General features: G+C 38.4%; 1 protein-coding gene across 2 annotated transcripts in view; it reads left to right on the plus strand.

Moving 5' to 3' along the window:
- Positions 1-10,812: 10,812 nt before the first annotated feature.
- The window catches only part of HECW2 (HECT, C2 and WW domain containing E3 ubiquitin protein ligase 2), a 108,750-nt gene continuing 100,373 nt past the window's right edge, over positions 10,813-19,189 (plus strand). For both annotated transcript variants that reach the window (XR_006179591.1, XM_042874518.1), the window contains exon 1: positions 10,813-11,153. Coding sequence is in view for 1 of the 2 variants with exons in the window: in XM_042874518.1 (XP_042730452.1) it covers positions 10,862-11,153 (292 nt within the window). In the remaining variant the exon portion in view is untranslated. The remainder of the gene's footprint in view (positions 11,154-19,189) is intronic.

A 19,189-nucleotide genomic window follows, 5' to 3' on the forward strand; every position in this document is an offset into this window, starting at 1 on the left:
GCTGGGCCTATGGACCTCCACTCAGTTGGCTGTAGACTACACCAAAACTTGGATAGACAAGGCAAGTCTTTGGATTCCCTTATGCCTGGATCTCAAAGGCTTTTCTGTGCAATGATGAATTAGGGCCAATGACAGCAGTGTAAAAATGTGCAGTGAGAGCCCTCTTAGCAGTGGCCCATTTCTTTGCAGAAGGAAGATGAATGAAAATTGTACTGCCTGGAGAAACCCTCTGATACTTGTCTCTATTTTTAGCTCTACTTATTAAAAACTCATGCATATTTAATAATAAAAGTATTAATTCATAATAGACCTCATCTTTATATAGCTCTCTTTGTATTGTTGGTTTCTTTTCCATTAATAGTTCATTTAGATTCTGGAGGAATTCTGTTTTATTTAGTGCAGAAACTGCACAAAGCAGCAGTAATCCTGCAAGAGGAAAAATTACAGTATGGGATTACTGAACTAAATAATGTATTGTAATGTGTATTCCCAGGGGGAGAAAGCATGATAGCTTTGCTGTTTCTAACTTCCTAACGGCCTGCATTCTAGCTTGAATAATTTTTTTTTTTTTTAAAGAGACTGCAGAACAGACATGGACAAATGGATGTATGTTGCTTTGAAAGTAATGCCTCCTATTTATTTCCACGGAAACCACAACAGATACAAAGGGCACATTTTCACCATTTGGCAGAGGAAATTCTCAGCTACAAAACACTCTTCTTCAACACAGTCACCACCATGAGCTGTGCGTTTTCATCTCCATAAATTTTCAGCAAACATCGATGAATAAAAATAGTAGGTGCTATTTTTTCCACGTGGAGGAATTCAGTGACACACCTGTGCTTCCATGTTAGATGCCATTTAGTCAGACTGCCCTCTACTGTAACAGCATGTTCAACCTCTTGCTTCCATACCACCACCATCTGCCTCTGATGTTGTGGGCTAATGTAATAAAATAGGAGGCGTTACTTTCAGAGCTGCCCTCATATATTGGGTTATACCTGCTGGTGGTATATGGGGATTACTGCAGGAGTAGCATTTTTATCATAGCAGAGGTCCTTACATCTCTAAGCTATTTTTCTCTTGTTTTCTGGAGGAGAAGATCCTCAATGCTTCCTCTCTGCAAAGATTTCTTTCATAGCTCTTTAAATTTCAGTAGTATTTCTAACTTCATATACTGAACACATTTGGTATTGCATTTTAGCTTTGTTATTTATGCTGATAATGCTGTACATTCTGCTGTAAAAAGTGCAAGTGTGACTGTATGGTTGTATGTATGCATGTGGTTTAATTGTGAACTTTTAGGTATGACCCCCTGTGTGTCCTGAAGTGCTGTGAAAACAGGGAATAAAAAAAAAAGGTGATTAAAAGAAATTCCTCATGGGTCTAGTAATACTGGTATGCAAAACATGATAGGCCTGAAATGTTTTTGCTAATGCCCTTAAGGGCATAACACTGCACAGTCAGCAAGCAAAGGACGTTATCTCTGAGCTGCTTTGGCTGACTGTTCTCCTACTCCTGCCAGTGTCAGGGACATCTTTGGTAGAGATTGCTTTGTACATTTCCAGGCAGAAAGTTCCATTGAACTGTAGTAAAGCAGAAGTGTACTGACATTGTATTCCAGCATCCTCAAATCTTTATGGAATGTAGCCCTTTTTTGGAAAGCGTATCTGGTGAAATGTTTTTCATTGAAATATCAGAAGGGTAAAAAGGGCAGGTGAAAGAAACTTGAATGTATACTGATGGACAGTTTAAATTCACTCCAGCAAAATTTGTCAATTCTACTCTTTTCTTGCATTGCTGTTTATACCTGTAGTGTATGTATAAGACTCAGGTATACAAAGTGTTTGTTCAGTTGTGTTTTCAGTTTCTTTTTTTCTTTAAGGGGACATCTGAGTCTATTTTAGACATCTTCCTCTCCAGCCCCTGCTCAGTGCACCAGCCTGGAACTTTGCAAAAATGAATTTGGGGAACAATTCTCTGCAGCTGGTGGGCTGTCTTTTTTTTATTCTCTTTTTAGCCTTCTAGCATGTTTTGGTAATGGAATTCTTGAACAAATCTGTTTTGGGGACCCTGGGCTGATGCTGATGATGCTACCAAAGTCTTAAAGACAGTTGAGAGCTGCTTGCTTTTCATGTTCTTAGTATGTTTTTCCAAGCTTTCACGTATGTTAGTATGAGCATTTTGTGTTTTGTTCACAGGGTATTTGCACTGATGTTTCCTCATGCTATGGCAAAGTAGTTTCTGGTAGAGGCTACATTATGTCTTTCTGCTGTAGACATTTAAAGGGGCTATATTTGAGGTGAACTGTGCGCCTTGACATCAAAAGGCTAAAATGCAATCGCAGCAGTACTTGAAGGGAAGTTGTTCAGGACAGCGATCAACAGCAACTAGCAATAGATAGATGAGCGTCATGAACACTGAAGATGGAATCTGTGGCAGTGGGGATTCTGATTTTAAAATTATGCAGAGTAATATAGTAGTAATATTGTGGAATGATTCACCTAAGGCTGTAGTTCCATACTGGGCTAGGTTAAATTGCTGCTTATCTGCACACCCAGTCTCTACCTCGTTTCTGAACTACAGCTTTATTGGGGATCTTGTTACATGTAAGATGACTGAAGGTAATAACCTTGTTTTTAAATGTTTTCCAATCCTGAAGGGGGTTGAAGGACTGTGTAATACATTCCGTATGTAGCCTCTTCCATGTGCAACTGTACTAACATTTCCAGTCATGCTGTGTTTCTTAATGTGAATAGATTGGAGGACAGGTGTGTATCCAATTTGTTTCACTTATATTTCTGCACCGCTTTTGTATTCCTACTTCAGATGAAAGGCAGGAGTGAGTTGTAGGCCATGGGACCTCCTGGTGTGTATCTGCAACGCAAGAAAAGGGTGTATCTGCGACCCAGCTGGGTGCCACAGCCTGGCAGCCACAGCAGAGGACTTGCAAGGATTTTCCATAATTCCCCTTCCCATCTCCTGGTTTCAGCTCAAACAGTGTTAATCACACACCAATATTTGGTTGGTGCTGAGCGATGGGTGCCTGCCTGGGGAAGAGCTGCTGCTGTGATGGCGGGGGGCGGCTGCAGGATGCAGCTCTGTCAAATGGTACAAAAATTCTTTGAAAAGCTTTCACATAGAAATTCTATGACATTCTGAATTAACTCAGCTATTATCTGGCTGTATAATGATTCACATAGATCGTTTAAAATATATATATATATTTATGCTGAACTATGTGCTTTTTGCCTTAGGAGTGGTTTTTGGCCAGTCTAAATTATATAATGGTTTTGTAATCTGAGCTGATCTTTAACATCTGAGCTGAGTCACAGGGTTCAAGTCAAAGGAGACAAGTGAGCATTTGCACTTTGCTTTTCTTCCCTTCCTCCTCCCCTTCCGACACTTTCTGTGTATGGAAATATCACTGTGAAATTTCAGCACAGTAATTTGTAGCTTTACCTTAAGATACTTTATACTTAAATACAGTTTCTACAAGTGAGTATTTTCATTGTAATTACTTGGGTTTATGCTGCTTTTAAAAGCATCCAGTCATCCTCCTGTTATGGAGCTCTGTGGGCTTTGTTAGAGTGTAAGCAGATCAGCAGAAAAATAAAATACTTCAGAATTTAACTTGCCTCTTTGCTCTTCTGGATATAACGATTCATATTTCAAGACAGATAATATCCAATAAAAAATGAAGTTGAATTAAAGTAACTTTGAATTTAACTTTGTTTAAAAAAACAATAGTCATTTAAATACTTAAGTTGAATCTCCCATGTCAGCTTCTGTGGTTTATGATTATAATTTCGTATCACTTTGAATGTTTTTTCTTCTGTTGCTTTGTAAAAGATCACCACATGTTAAAGATATATCCAGAATTGGCTACTCAAGAAAAACACTGCGTGCAAGTTGTCAACGTACAAATTAGAATAACTCAGGAAAAGAGAGAAACATCCCTCCCTTTTAATCTTTCTGAAGATTTTAATATCCTTGTAATTAAAAAGTCTTTTGAGAGGTGGAATGATGTGATTTCTCAAGTTTGTAACATACCTTGTTCTTTTGATTCATAGAATCACTGAATCGTTTGTGTTGGAAGGGACTTTCAAAGGTCATCTAGCCCATCTCTCCTGCAATGAGCAAGGACACCTGCAGCTAGATCAACATGCTCAGAGCCTGGTCCAACCTGATCTTGAATGTCTCCAATCAGAAATTCTCTAGATTTATAATGTTCTTTTCTTTCCTCCAATACATCAGTGGCTGGACTTGTTCATGTCACTTACTTGGATAATTTATTGTTTAATTTATTGTGCAGATCTAGTGAGGATTCAGCATTCCATGTAGCAATATTGAACAGTTGTAATTACGTTTTAGCTGCAGAATCTCCTCAGTTTTCTGCTTGATGTGAGAGCTTAGAACTGTGCAGTTATGTAATGTAATGGTGGTTGTATTTTTTGAAATACTGAACTACTTGATCTACTGCAAAAAATTTCCATTACATGACACACGTTGATTAATTCATGTGCTAAATCATCTTGAAGCCTTAGGATATATCTATGGTCATGGAAACAGAGAGACCTTAATACTCTTTACTTGGTAAGCAGAGGAGAAAAGTGGATGACAAATAGCTGATCTGCGCTTGAGCGATGTGATGTGTTTGCTTTTCTGTGGCTGAATGGGAAGCATCCAGATGTGTTAGCTTACCTCCAGTCTGATAATATGTGAGCTAGCAGGGAAAAGTCCAAATCAACCAACAGCGGAAAATACCTTTTGAGAGAAATGCCATGATGTGAATCACAGGAAACTTGCAGCAGAAATTCTTGGAAATACTCCAGGAGGAATGATAAGAAAAAGGCTTAAGGCCTTCTGGGCAGAAGGGCGAGTCTTTTATCTTGTTTCTGTCTGCATAGAAAAAGATGCTTTGTGTCATCTCTATCTGATTATTATCTTTTCCCAAACCAAGTCTGTATCTTCGCATAGTCACAGAAATATAGAAAATAGGCCTGGGAGAAAATCTGAAGAGCAACCAAGTCCATCCTTCATCTCAGGGTGGATCAGCTGCCCGTGTCTTTGCTGAATAAGCATCTGGTGCATGGATTCGGCAGGGCCCCCTGGCAGAGCAGTGCGAGAGGAGCAGAAGGGCACGGTCTGTGCAGACTGGCTAAGGCCATGAGCTAACCATGTGGTTAACCTTCACCCACCTTCCCAGGCAGGCTTTGCAGCCAGCAGTGAATTCTAACTGCGCTGCTCCTGGCAGAGCTTCTGGCAGGTGGAGACACAGCTCACAGAGAGCTGCAAATGGGCTGTGGCCATGTGTTATCCTAGTGCGGATGTGCAGAGGCAATGACAGTTAAGTACCCATCTTGAGATGTGTGTAGAGTGAGCTACTCTTTGGTATCTTGTATTTGAAAACAGGTGCAAAGGCATGTGTCTAGTTGCTGTCTGCCATATCCTGTTTCTGCAAATAGCATTACTACGGCACCACTCACAGCAGAAGAGTAGGAACATGGATTCAACAAAACGTCTTAAAAAAAATGATTTCCCTTCCTCATCTATCTGCCATGTTAAAAATCACTAAACAGTCTTGTCTAGAGCGTGTTAGTTGCAGTACTTCAGCATAAAGGGAAGCTACATGCTGTAAGAAAATGACAGGCTGCAGTAGTGAGGGGAAGCCCAGTGGCTGCACTGGAAAGAAAGCGCCTGTGCTTTGTTTACAAGATGGGTTTGAAAACTTAAAGGGATTGCTTATATTATCAGACACAACTAATTGCCAACTGGAAGAAATTTAGTATAAGAAAAATGGATGCTTTTGTTATAATTCTGTACACTTTGGTACATTAGCACCAATATATTGTAAAGTTCCAGTATATTTTGAAAGCTTTCATGGAAGATATTTCAGTGCATCTCTCTCTGTCACTAGACTTTTATTGAAAATCAGAAATGGAGTGTTGGAATTTCCTGGTGGGTTATTGAAGTGCTCTGGGCACATGTTAGGGGGGTGGGTGGTAAGTGTCAAAGCCAGCACCAAAAGGAAGTTTTTGCATAGATTTCTGGGGACGTACCACACGTTTTAAATGCAAATATCAGCTGGAAGAGCTACAGAAGAATGAACAATTGGCTAGCTTTGAAGTCTGTGCAGAGGGAAAAAAGTTCTTGAATTTAGAATTTTCTGAAGAAAAAAGAATCTTTTTTTCAGCTACTCAGTTTGAGCCCTACACTTTAAACTTCTGCTGTGTTTCTCCTCAAGTGCTTCCTCCACTGAGCCTGGGCCAGCCAGCACCGTGCTGTGCCACATGCTGCTGGTCCACCGTGCAGCTCCGTGCCTCACAGCGACCAGGTGAGAGGCATTCATTGCTGCTGCTCTGCAGCTCCCTCGCTCCCCTGCTTGGAGCTGGTTCCTGCTCTCAGGGCCGGCCCTTCCAGCCTGCTGCAGTAGCTGCTGTAGGAGGAGGCTGCCAGTGAGACCCGTAAGCCTCAGAAAGGATTGCTACATAAACAAGAAGTGAATCATGGTTATGAGTAAGATAAACAAGGCAGCGTGAAAACTCTGTTTTGTTTTGTATGGTGTTTTGTTGGATTTATTCCATTGCTGGAATTCCCATTCTTCATTGGTATATTTTTAGAATTATGGAACATTTGACTATGTTAGAAGTGCTTTGAGGTTGCCTTTGAGTTTCTGTTAGTGAAGAAGTCTGAAGTCAGAGGGATTTTCCACGTCTCTATTTTGTATATCAGATGGAACCTTTAAAATTCTTCATTCTTCCCAGTCCTGGTCCCTCTGTGATTAGTAATTCAGAGGTATATGTAGATAAAAATGAACTTGAACTCATGCCACTCAGAAATTAAAATGAAACGAGTCTTATTTCTCTCTAAGCTTCTTGTGAATCATGGAAGAAAGCCCTGATACAGATAAGCAGCTTTGGTACTGGTTTTACTTTTCAGCTGAAATAGTTTGCTGAAATGATTCTCCACTACTTTCTCAAATGCCTCTAGTTCTCTATGTGCTTTAGATTCACTTTGCATATTTTAATTTGACTTCACTGAGCAGTGTTCTTTGCCCACATGGCCTAGCATTTGGTGCATTCTCGCTCCGATCACGTTCAGCCTGGTCACCTGCACCTTTGTGTCAGGGAAGTGCATGGAGCTTGTTAGGTGTGCCATCAGCACAGCAGTCTAGATGCAAGCACTCTTTCTCTGGTGCTGGGTGGGAGGTAAAGGTGGGAGGATAATTTCGACTTCAGTCTCTGCTAGGATGTATCTGTTAGTGCACTGTTAGTTATTAGTTACAGGCATCAGGAATTGTTAACCAGATGTCACGTAAGCAACACCGTGTTAGTTTTTCTTCCCATTTTGAAACTGTAAGTAGTTAAATGAATGGTTCTTTTTTTTCCCCTCTTAGATGACTCCTTGTAGTTTATGATTTCTGACTACCATCTTTTCCCCTTACAATATCAGTGTCATTTTTGTTTCTGTACAATTCTCGTTAATGAACCTCCCAGCTTATTGTGACCTATTATATAGCAGAGTTTTGTTCGACAACGGATCCCCTTTGCAGTTTCACTGAGTTTGAGAAGTATTCGAAAAGCCCGAGTCTTGACTTCTTGATCTTTCTTTTTTTCCAAAGTAGGAAAATGTACAAATGAGTAGCTCACTTGTATGGGAGTTTAGTTTGTTTGCTACAAATAGATTCTGATGACTTCAGGTTACAATATTTGTTGGAATCATTATTTATATCATGACTTTTTAAGACACCTGGATTTAGAAGTAAAAATGGAACAGTCATCTAATATTTAGATTTTTGTTTTACTTTATCTTCAGAGATTATAATTACATCCATGTTTCACCAAAATGGCAATAATTGGGACTTAAGAAAATTGAGTGTTAGAAAGGAGTTAATGTTTTTCTCAGGCTGTTCTTATCTTTCAAACTGCAGGATAGTTATATCTAGCACTAATTAATTCCCATGTGTGCTTATACATGGATGAGTTTGTCCATCTGCTGGATATATATTTTCAATATGTTCCAGCAAATGTCAGTGTTGCCACGGGTACAATGTACTGCTTTGCAGTTCAAAGAAATTTCTACATCTCTGCTATTCAGACTTTGTCTCTAAGATATGCTCCTCCAGTATGAGACTTGTTTTGCAGTAATTTTGCTGTTGTAAAGCTGCTTTGCACAGTAGTTAAAAGCAAGGTAAAACTCCAGATGTGGGACAGAAGAAAATTAACTTGATAGTGCACTATTCATTCTGCTAATTAATCTTGCCCATTCTCTCTCTTCCATTGTGAATTTTAAAATATAGCTGTTAGCATGTGCTGTTGACCGGATCCTCCTACTAGAAAGGAGGAAAAGAAAAAAGAGTGGGCAGATTGTACGACTTAGTTGGAGAGTTGATGATGTCCACTGGCTCCTACCTCATTAAGGGCTTGGGAAAGCTGAGGCTGATCTGATCTCTGTGGGTGTCTGCGAATCATAAGCAAGTTGGTGAGCATCTCTTTTATACCCTTCTGCTCCTGGTTGGCCAATATTTTCAGCTCTAGGGAAAAGAAGAGACAAACTGCCCAGTGTTCACTGAAGAAGGCAACTATGCGAAGTTCATCACTGATGTCCAAGGCAAAGGAACAAGGCAGAGAATGAGTTTCTGAATCCTGCTGACATCCAGTGCCAAAAGTAAAATGTTTTGTGCATGCATCCAAAACACTGCTCATGCCAGGAAAGCCCGTGTTGTGTACTTTGTGAAGTAAATATGATAATCTCCATTTCACTTCTTTATATGTAAAATTATTAGACTGAATTTTTCTTTCTTTTTCTGTAATGTTTGAATCTGAACCACATAGTGTATAATGAATTGCATACAACTGGCTGAGTTGAACTTCATGTTTCAAAAATTGCTTTTTAAAATTTTAAAACATCTCAATTTAAGGAAAGTTGGAAAAAGGAAAAGCATCTTTGATAGACTCAAACTTTGAAATTGTGACAAAAAGAAAATTCAAGATAAGTTAAGGAAAGACACAGGTGTAAGAGTCATGCGGTGATGGAAGAAAAAGCAGGAAAATAAAAATAAACTCCGTAAATACGATTTGTTTATGTTAAGATTATGTTGATCGTAGTCTTGGGATCTCAGAGTGCTGTAGGTGATTTTATTTGTAATTACTAAATGTCTTTTGGACTCTAGAGGCAATGGTTTCTATTTAATAAACCAGTTGTCAGACATGTAATTGATAGCACTATTTGACTGTAGATCCAATTACAATTAGAATAATAAGTATGTGGCCAACCAACCCATTTGTTTCCAGTGGACTCTACCTTATTTTAATTCAGAAGCTTGCTTGCTTGAAACAAGGAATGCTATAGCAGCTGGCATTCAGCGTTGTCTGACTAGGCTCAGGTTATTTTAAGACAACAAATGCATCTGCGTATGACAGCTGAAGGCTGTGACACATGGAATCGTAGAATAGAACTACAGAGCAGCTTGGATTGGAAGGGGCCTTAAAGATCATCTAGCTCTACCCCTTTGCTGTGGGCAAAGGTTTCAACATATTAAATTAGCCTTATAGTAAAAAGATGAAAGCCTAATAAGAATAGTACTCAGGTCTTTTTTTTTGTGCATGTGTACATGTACACATTTTTCTTAAATATGGTTATTTCTATATTTACAAATAAAAGCTTATGTTATATATCCTTGATGGGAGACACTGCAGTGGAATAATTAATGTTGTCACTAGTTAAGTTGCAATCTGGTCAGAAACGTTGAAAAAAGTATTTTCAGAATGGAGAGTGTATGGGGAGGAGATGGAAGATGCATTGTTTGTATTCCAGGTGAATATAGTAATCAAGATAATTTTCACAGGTTCAGTTGAAAAACAGATGAGCAGACTGTTCGTTTTCTTCTCAAAGCAAATGGTTCTGCCAGTTGAAGACACTTACAGTTTTATTTGCTCAGTAAGATGAAGAAAGGATAAGTCCATGTGAACTATAACTCTTTGAAAAAGGCAAACGGCTTTGGTCAAAGACACATAACGTATTACATAGAGTTTTTGTATCTCCTTTATGCCAAGATGCTCCTCATTTCTAATTCCATCTTGCTGCAAGCTGTTCCCTGTGCTTTAATATTTTCTTTCTGGCGATTTGTTTCAAGTTGCAGTAATGTGAGGGCATGTTTTCAAGCAATAATATGATTAGTCATTCAGTACAGATAATCAGATGCAGGTTGTGTGTGTGGAGGTATGGGGTGATGACCTTACCATGACATTCCAGCAAAGACCTTCTATCTTAATAAAATTATCACAAAATGATTTATAGTAGTACAGGCCTGTGATATATCTTCTGAAGTGATACATCCAACCATATTATTAGTATTTTAACGTTGCTCTGATTCTAAACATTCAGTATGCAGCAAGTATTGTTGGAAACTAACAATAGTGAAAGTACATGATAAACTGCTGTGATTTCTTAGGTAGAAGGTGATTTTATTATTTCTTCACTCCTCAGGCCGCTGCCAGATTTCATTTTGTTTCTGTGGCCACACGTGCTTGATAGATGGTCTCAAATGCTTTGCTTTTTTTTGTGTTCTGGCCTATAATTGATATTCCATGATACATAGTTGAGTCTGAGGTTTGTTGTGAATGATTCATGCCTTTATTATTTTTTATTTATACAGCAGTAAGATGGCTGCAGCAGTAAATTAAGTAAAAGATATGCACAGACCATTTTAAGTTTCTCCAGGAACAACCCTGATTAAAACATTTAAATGTTTAATGTTTGACTGAGTAACCCATTGTCTCACTTTGTCTTTTTTCTTCTTCATCGTAGATCTGTGAACAACAACTTCTTCACATAAATTGAAAAAAGTGAAGAAGAGATGGCCAGTTCAGCACGAGAACATCTGCTATTTGTGCGGCGTCGCAACCCGCAGCTCCGGTATACTCTAAGCCCAGAGAATCTGCAGAGTTTGGCATCTCAGGGCACCATGGCTGAGAACATGAATTTGCAGCGTGCCAACAGTGACACTGACTTAGTGACCTCAGATAGCAGGTCTAGTTTGACAGCCAGTATGTATGAATACACCTTGGGGCAATCTCAGAACCTCATAATTTTCTGGGATATTAAGGAAGAAGTTGATCCAACTGACTGGATAGGACTTTATCACATAGGTAAGTCAGAACCTGGCTGAAGTACTTCTGTGTTTCTTGCTTTTTTGTTGTTACATCATTTTTAGAGATAAGATTGCAGTGGATCACTTCAGGTCATTCTTTGCTTTTCTTAATGCAGTGAGCTATGGGAAAACATGATTCTAATTTCTGTAGATCTGGTTCTGTAGTGACTTACTGGAGGGTGAAACGTGTTCTTAAGCAACAAATGTGCAAACAGTTTCCCATGTTTACTTTTGCTGCAGACTAGCTTACTAACTGAAAAAATCCAAGTACTGTATTCATCTTGTAATTTGACGTGCTAACTGTGCCATGGTGATGTGGTTTTATGGACAAGTAAATTCTCAATGTGTTTGAATAGTTTTTTTTCCCTCAGTTCTTTTTAGAACTGAAACTGAAAAGTGTATCAGTTCTGAACGGGTGAGAATTTCTGTTAATGAAAAATTCTTACAGTAGAAAATCCTGTGAACAGTTGTTTGTTTGTTTGTTTTCTTTGCTTTCTTGCACTGTTCAAGAGGGACATATATTTCATAGGGGAGAGCTGAAGACAGCTAGCTCTAAGATGATGGGCAGGGGCCTGTGGGCAGTGTGTGCATTAGTTAGCAGTGTGGGTCAGTAGCTCAAAGCAGTTTGTGCTGTGACACGGACATCAGGAGAATATTTAAGTTGGGATTTTGCCTTGTACTGTGTTTAGTCACAGCTCTGGATCCAGATATTTCTGCTTTGTGTATGTGGCTTGGAGCTGTCTGAAGGGGCTGGAGTCCATTTATTTGGTGGTATCACAGGCACGTGGAGTTTGGTGTCTTTCTGAAGTAGTCCAGTTCGTGCACACTAAAATTACTCTCTGAATTGAGGCAGTGCTCATTAACTGGGATGGTTACATGATCTGTTTCAAATTGGCACTGCTTCTCTGATTTAACTGCTGATATTGGAAGAAACTGTCAAGTTAACCTACCAAAAACGAATACAGAAGAAACTGGTGGAAGCAGGTCTGACCACTGGAACTTTGTCCACCTTTTTCCATGACACCCTATTACTGCATCATTTCATGTTCCTTGCTGGGAAAGGCTGTTTCCAGATCTCATTTTATTTGCCTGATTTTTTTATTTTATTTTTTCTTCCAAATTACTGCAGATCTGCAAACTGGACAGTATCCATTTGTGCTTTTCCATGCTTACGTGGTCATAAAAGCTCTACTGGAGAAGCTGCATGCGCTTTTCCAGGAATGAGATGAGTACGTGTACTAACATTTAAACTATCTAAATGCTGCACTCTTTAATCAACCAGCATGAATCTTCCCAGTAGCATTGGCAGCCTTAAGTGTGGTCTGTGCCGTAAAATGCAGACTGCTAAATGAAGCTTAAAAATTCTGATTCTAAATACACTGAAAGTTTCCTCTGAAGAAAAAAGAAACTTCTTTTTTTTCTTTTTTTTTTTTTTTTTTTTTTTTTCTTTTTTTCTTTTTTTTTTTTGGTTGTAAGTGATTTTATCCTACTTTCATAATTAAAAATGTTTCTACCTTCAGGCCGTGAAGCTCATAAAGCACAAAACAAAATTGAGTTACTACAGCTTTTTATAATCCTATAAAGAATAGCTAAATTTAGGCCTTCTTGGGCCTAAAAACTGCATATTACTACTGTGTAGTACCAGGGTATGAGGTGTTGTTTTCCTGTATTTCTTGTTAAATAGTGAAAGATCTGGGAACTCCTTCAACACCTAGCTTTCTTCTTCCCTGCCACTTGATATCCATCAGCACAGATGAGAGTTTTGTCACTGATTTTAAAATAGATCTGAACAGAAACTTTAAGACTGATGGCTACATCATTTTGAAGGGTGAAATCACACATTTTGCACAACCTGAGAGTAGGTAAGGGTATGTTCAGCCTGATAGACATGGTTTATCTATCTTTTTTTCCTTTTATAAATAAACTTAATGGTAAGTATACTTAAAAATAAACATCTACATCTACAAGTGTGTGATCTAAAAGCCTTTGATTCGCATGATTTTTAAATATCTAAACAAGATATAGGGATAATATACAGTCTATTTTTTGTAAGACAATATGACATATTTTAGGAATTGCTCCTGCAGGCTTTGGTTCTGAGATGCTTGCATGCTTTTACACTGACTACAAGGAGAAAACCAAATTGGCCCAAAACACTGTATGATATAATCCAGGATTTCCAGTCCCTTGTAATACTCAGTATAAATTTAATACTTAGGGAAAGTAAGAACACTTTCATTTGCTTAGGAGGAGGATGTTTATGGGTTAATATATTGAAAAATAGAAGCTTAGTTCTCAAACACGTTATTAAGATTTGAAGTACTGCTTGAAGTTTTCCATTCTGGTTCTTTCAAATGGAAACCATTTTGCTTACAAAGTTGCTGTCCTCTGGCACTGCCTACTGAAAGTAGCGCAGATTTTGTGCAGTCACTAGCACGGGACAGCTCTGGATTTGTGCCAGCCTGATGCTGTACCTGCAGTGTCCCAGCACTTCTAGTAAAGCACCATTTTTCAGAGAGCTAGGAATAGAAAAAGGCAAATGTTTTGACCTTATTAAAAAACAAAGAAACAAAAAATGACCAAAACCCACCCACCATCACCAAAAACACAAAAACTCCACGTTTCATAACTGAAAGCACATTCCTGTGACTTTTTTTTTTTTTTATGCTGGTTGTACAATTACCTTTTATAATGAAAGCTGGATCCCTGTTTGGACAGGGGGAAGAGTGGTTGTCAATTCTCTAAATGAATAGTTGGGAAAATTCTGAAAATTATTCTGAGCTGAGGCTTTTGTACAGAGACATCTGTCAGAGGTCAGGAGCAATCCAGGTAAATTTGTCACGTCAAATGAATTTTGCAGAGTACATCCATTGTAAAAGGAATTGAAAATGACACTCTGGGAAACCATCTTCTTCATTCACTAATATATTCAATTAGCTCTCATTATTTTCTATTCAATTCACTCTCATTGTTTTCTATTACAAGAAAGTTATTTCTGTGCTTTGAAGTGTGGCTTTACTGCATGGTTCAAATTGCAGTGGGATATTGGGAATTTCAGTGCTTGCTGTATCCTTTTCTTTTTACGAGACTTTGTATACATCACTATACAAATTCACTCCTGTAGGTACATCAGTCGACATGGTTGATCATAAGGCTGTCAGTAATCAATCACTGGTTTTCCTGCTACGTGGTATGGATAATTGCCTTGCAGTGGAGGATAGTAGGTGAAGCTTTTTCTTGGTGTAATATAGAGTCAGAGAAATATTTAATTTTTTATATGTTTATGAAAATGAAAAATATTTTTTTAAGGGCATATGGATTCGTTTCCACATTTGTGGAAAAAAAAAAAAGGGGGAGAAATGTTTAAAAAAAAAAAAAAAAAAAGGGAAAGAAAAAAAAAATCCTATGTAGTCTTGTGTGGAAAAAATGTATTTATGTGCCCAGGTGGACAAGAAAGCCAGTAGCAACCTGGCCTGCATCAGAACTTGTATGGCCAGCAGGACTGGGAAACTGCTTGTCCCTCTGTGTTTGGCACTGGAGAGAGTCTACCTCAAGTAGTGTGTTCATTTTTGGGCCTCTCCTGTGATACTGCGTTGCTCGAGTTTGTGTAAAGAAGAGCATCAAAACCATTGAAGGGACTAGGAAACAGCACTATAGGAAGAGCAGCTGAGGGAAGTGGGTCTATTCAGTCTATTCAGTCTGGAGAAGAGGAGGCTGAGGAAAGGCCTAGCCTACTAGCCTACTACCTAGCAGGTGGTTGCAGTGAAGAGGATGTTGGTCTCTTTTCTAGGGTGACAAGTGATAGGATGTGAAGCAGCAGCTTCAAGTCACACCATGGGATGTTTAGATTGGATTTCTGGAAGAATTTATTCACAAAAAGTGTGGTTAGGCATTGGAATGGGCTGCTGAGAGAGTTGGTGGAGTCAGCATCTCTGTAGGGTATGGACATGGCATGGTTCAGTAATGGACTTGTGCTGTTAGGTGATGGTTCAAACTGATGATCTTCAGGGTCTTTCCAACCTAAATGATACTGTTTTGTGGAAAAGATTGCAGTCATTCACTATCATGTCCTCAAGATATTCATCTCTGGTAACTTTTGATATTTAGTTTTTCAATGTAAGCAGCTGAACTTGAATATGAAAAATATCAATGTAGATTCTGTATTTTAGTAATGTTTTTAGATTCATGTGGCTCTTTCTTTAGTCCCATATACTTATCTTCCAATTTCACCATCTTTTTCAGCTGAAGTCTGGTATGATTTCTTCTTGAGGGTAGCTTTGTTGAGTGTCTCTTTCTTTTCCAAATGTATTCTTAACAATTAACAAAGGAAAAGTGTGAGTGAGGGAGATGGTGTCTTCTGTGGAGGAAAGCATCTTTTTTTTCCTGACTATTTCAGGTTTTATATTGATTCAATTCTTTAATGTGTCAGTACCACTTCTTGAACAGTTTTGTCCTTGAAGGTCTATTAAAGCAGCTTTTTAGCTCCACAGGCAAGGTAGGTGGAGAATGTAGATTGTACATCCATATGAGCACAGAAAGGTATCCCACTGAGACTATGTGAAAAGGAGAAGTGGTATTGCTGAGTATTAGCTCTTTGGGTAAATTGAGCTGTGTTGCGTGAAACCTGAAGTTGTTGAATATAAAATACAGATTTATCATTTTGAATTCGGCTTTAAGTTTGGCTGGAATGGGCTTTTCCCATCATCTTCAGGCCTACTAGTGAGGATTATCAAGTGATAGTGACAGGGCAGGATGAAGTTCAGAGGGAAACACTGTAGTGGAGGTGCTGTGCTTATGCCTGATCTGAAGAGTAAAGGTCGATTTCCAGTGTTCTATCTTAATAAAAAGAGGTCAATTCTTTTTTTTTTTTTTTTTTTTTTTTTTTTTCTGGAGCAGCATTGGATTTAGACTGAAGGCTTTCATCGTTTGAAGCAGTAGATGACAGAGTCCTGATTATGAGATGAGATACATGCCCCTTTTCTAGAGAGACTCAGCACATTTAAAATGCTGGTTATCAAAGGTTATTTTTATTTCCCTCAGCTGTTTTACACAGGCTGCTTGAATTTTTGTTGCACCTGCAGCATAGATACTCAATAGCCTTTTTAAAAAACAAGAATGCATGAAAGATAGAGAAACCTGATTCTGAGCTATGTAGGACAACTTAGATGGGATCTACATTTATACTAAGCCTCCTAGGGTAGTGAGGTTGGAGCTTTTCCATTTCACGTCAGACAAGATTAAAAAGAAAAAAGCTTTCATGTAAACTGCCTTTAATACATATAAAATACTGGCTTAAATTAGACAGAGAGATAATAAAAATTTAAGGTACTTCATCTCAACATATTTCTCTGGTTTCCATTGTAGAAAACATGGAAAATAATAACTTCGTTATCTTCTGGAAAAGACTGATCATAACTTTTTTCTTTTTTTTTTTTTTTTTTCCCCTTCCTGTTTTTTAGCAATATGATTACTCGAAAATCTGAGCAGTACTTTCTTATGGCTAGTTATTCTGCATAGCAGAATTATTTTGTGATCACTCCTAGTTCTGGCTGTTGCTTAAGTTTGTAAAATGCAGATATGCCTTTCTGTATAAGAGAGTCAGACCTTAGCCAGCTTGGTCCTTGGTAGAAGTTTTGGCTTGGACTTCCAAGAAGTTGGCTTTGCGCTCCTTGTGACTCAAGCTGTGGGGACTTTTTTTTTTTGTCATTGTCTTGGCTGAATATCTAAACACTGTGGTGGTTTTGTTCTCTCTGAAAAATAATAGTAAAAAAAGCCTAGCTCTGGCTCCAATGTTCTGCAAAAGGCACCCCTGGGTGTGCTGAGGTGCGCATGAAAATAGTGCTGCAGATGAATGCTTAAATGAAATATACAGTAAACTTAACCTCATAGGAAACCCTAAGATGGAATAAAGGAGGGAACTTGAACTCACGTTGGCCTGCATCTGGAATTGGCACCAGTCTGTTTCCTATTGACTTAATAGTACTATGGAAAGATGTGACAGTTTGCAAGCCACTTCTTGAGCAGAGTAGTGGAAAGAGGAGGCAGCCTAATTCATCAACTGGATCGTAAAATGCAATGAGGCTTACAGTGATTAAAACAAACATCAGGAACAAATCAAGGGTCTTCAGACGCCAGCTTTCCTTCTAGGTGTTAAATTTTAATCTTATGCTGTTCTTTCTTCATAGATCCTGAGCCATATGCAAAGCTAATTTTTTCCTCACACTAAATTTGGTACTTTCTCCTCCTTAGTTGCAATCCAATAAATTTTGCTCAAAAATCACAGTATGGGCAGTACAATGCCTTCTCTTCACTGCAAAAACTGAAAATGAATAGAAGTGCTTTCTCTATGTATTTTATTTGCATAGAGCAGATTCCTTATGAAAAGACTCTCACTGAATTACAAGACACTTGGCATATTTAAGAAGAAAGGAATTAATTTCCTGATTAAAAAGCAAAATAGAATATTTTAATATGATATTTGTATCAGGAGGAAGTTCAGGTTGTGATTAAATTTTGCCATAACGTCTAAACTTCTCAGTTAATTGTGTTTCAAGTTTTTGAGATACCCCTGACCTCAAAACTAGACAAATGTAGCTTCAGGCAGAGCTCTTTCAGCTTTGTTGTCGCTGTCTTTTCGCTGCAAAAGGTTTTGGTGTGACAGCGTTTGCAATCCTTTGGAGAGAAAGCCGTATGCTTCCCACTCTGCCTTTTTGATGGCAAGTGGCTGTTCCAGCAGACGGGTCGACTGCAAATATAAACACTGATTAATCTTAAACAATGTACATTTCTGAATTAGTAATCTTCCGTTTTATCATAGTGTTGCCTTACATTAGTTTGTCTTTTCGTTTTGAAGGGGCTCTCATTTCGCATGTTCACACTTGCTGAGCTGTTTGCTATCATTATAGGAACATACCATACAGTATTATTTTCAATATAATTTGGAAAATTATTAATTCATCTATTGATTTGTTTCATGTAAGTAATAGGTTATGGATTACTTTTGCATTATGCACAGCGTTGGAATTCCTCCTTTAAATTTTTTATGAAGTCTTTGGCTCCTTCACCTGCACAGATTTATCAAGCTGAGTGTTAAATTATATATGTTAAGGATCTGATCAATATAATTAAAGCTGGTATCAGTTAAAAAGGTGAAAACATCCATGCTGGAACACAACAGTTTATTGGTGGATATGGTTAGTACATCCGTTTAACAGATGCTGGTACTGGATATACAGGATCTTAAATTATGACTGGAGAACGTTAATGAAGGTTCAGGCACCAATGTAGTCAGCTTCCCCTCCCTAGCAAGCCCATCAAGACACATCTGGCACAAAAGATGTGCTAATGGGGGGGTGAAGGTGTTGTAAGAATGCAGTTTCAGTGACTGCTTAGCTGGCTCTTACTGCTTGGGATAAACAAAGCTTGCGAATGTCTGCACTGGCACTGCTTTTTGTCTCTCTGCCCAGCAGCATTCAGGACCCTAGGGCTCTCTCTGGTGGGCAGCCAGTTCTCAAGATAGTAGATCCCAAACCTCAGAGCTTTGTTCCAAGGTCTGGTCAGACTCTCTTCTCACGAGTGGCTTCGTTGTCCAGCAGTCATTCAAGAGTTTGTGTCCAAGTGTTCGATCTTCTGGGGTATTTCAAGTCACTAATTATTCATTAATTTGCTAGTGTGTTAGCAGTCCTTGAAAGTTAGTAAAAAAAGTGTTAGGTTCATTCCTTTGTCATTCTTGCCCTGGCTTTGTAATAAATGAATCCTTTATATCTCAGTATGCAGTAACTTGAGCATGCAGTTCCTATAAAAATACAATAAAAATTCCAACAAAGGTTTCCCATGTACTGCGCTAGGGAGAAGAGGAAAAGATGCAGCAATTTACATTACCTTTCATGAAGGAAGCAAGATGCATACTATAAAGAATTAAGTGAATGTAAGGGGGCTTATTTTGAAATTTTACAGAATTTGATATTTTAGAGAATATATTCAAAATAACTTGTAATGTAGATGACATAATCACAGTCAGATCTTAAGGGAACT

Source organism: Lagopus leucura, unplaced genomic scaffold (genome assembly GCF_019238085.1).
Source record: "Lagopus leucura isolate 7727_CA_CO unplaced genomic scaffold, USGS_WTPT01 Super-Scaffold_100012, whole genome shotgun sequence".
Lineage (NCBI taxonomy): Eukaryota > Metazoa > Chordata > Aves > Galliformes > Phasianidae > Lagopus > Lagopus leucura.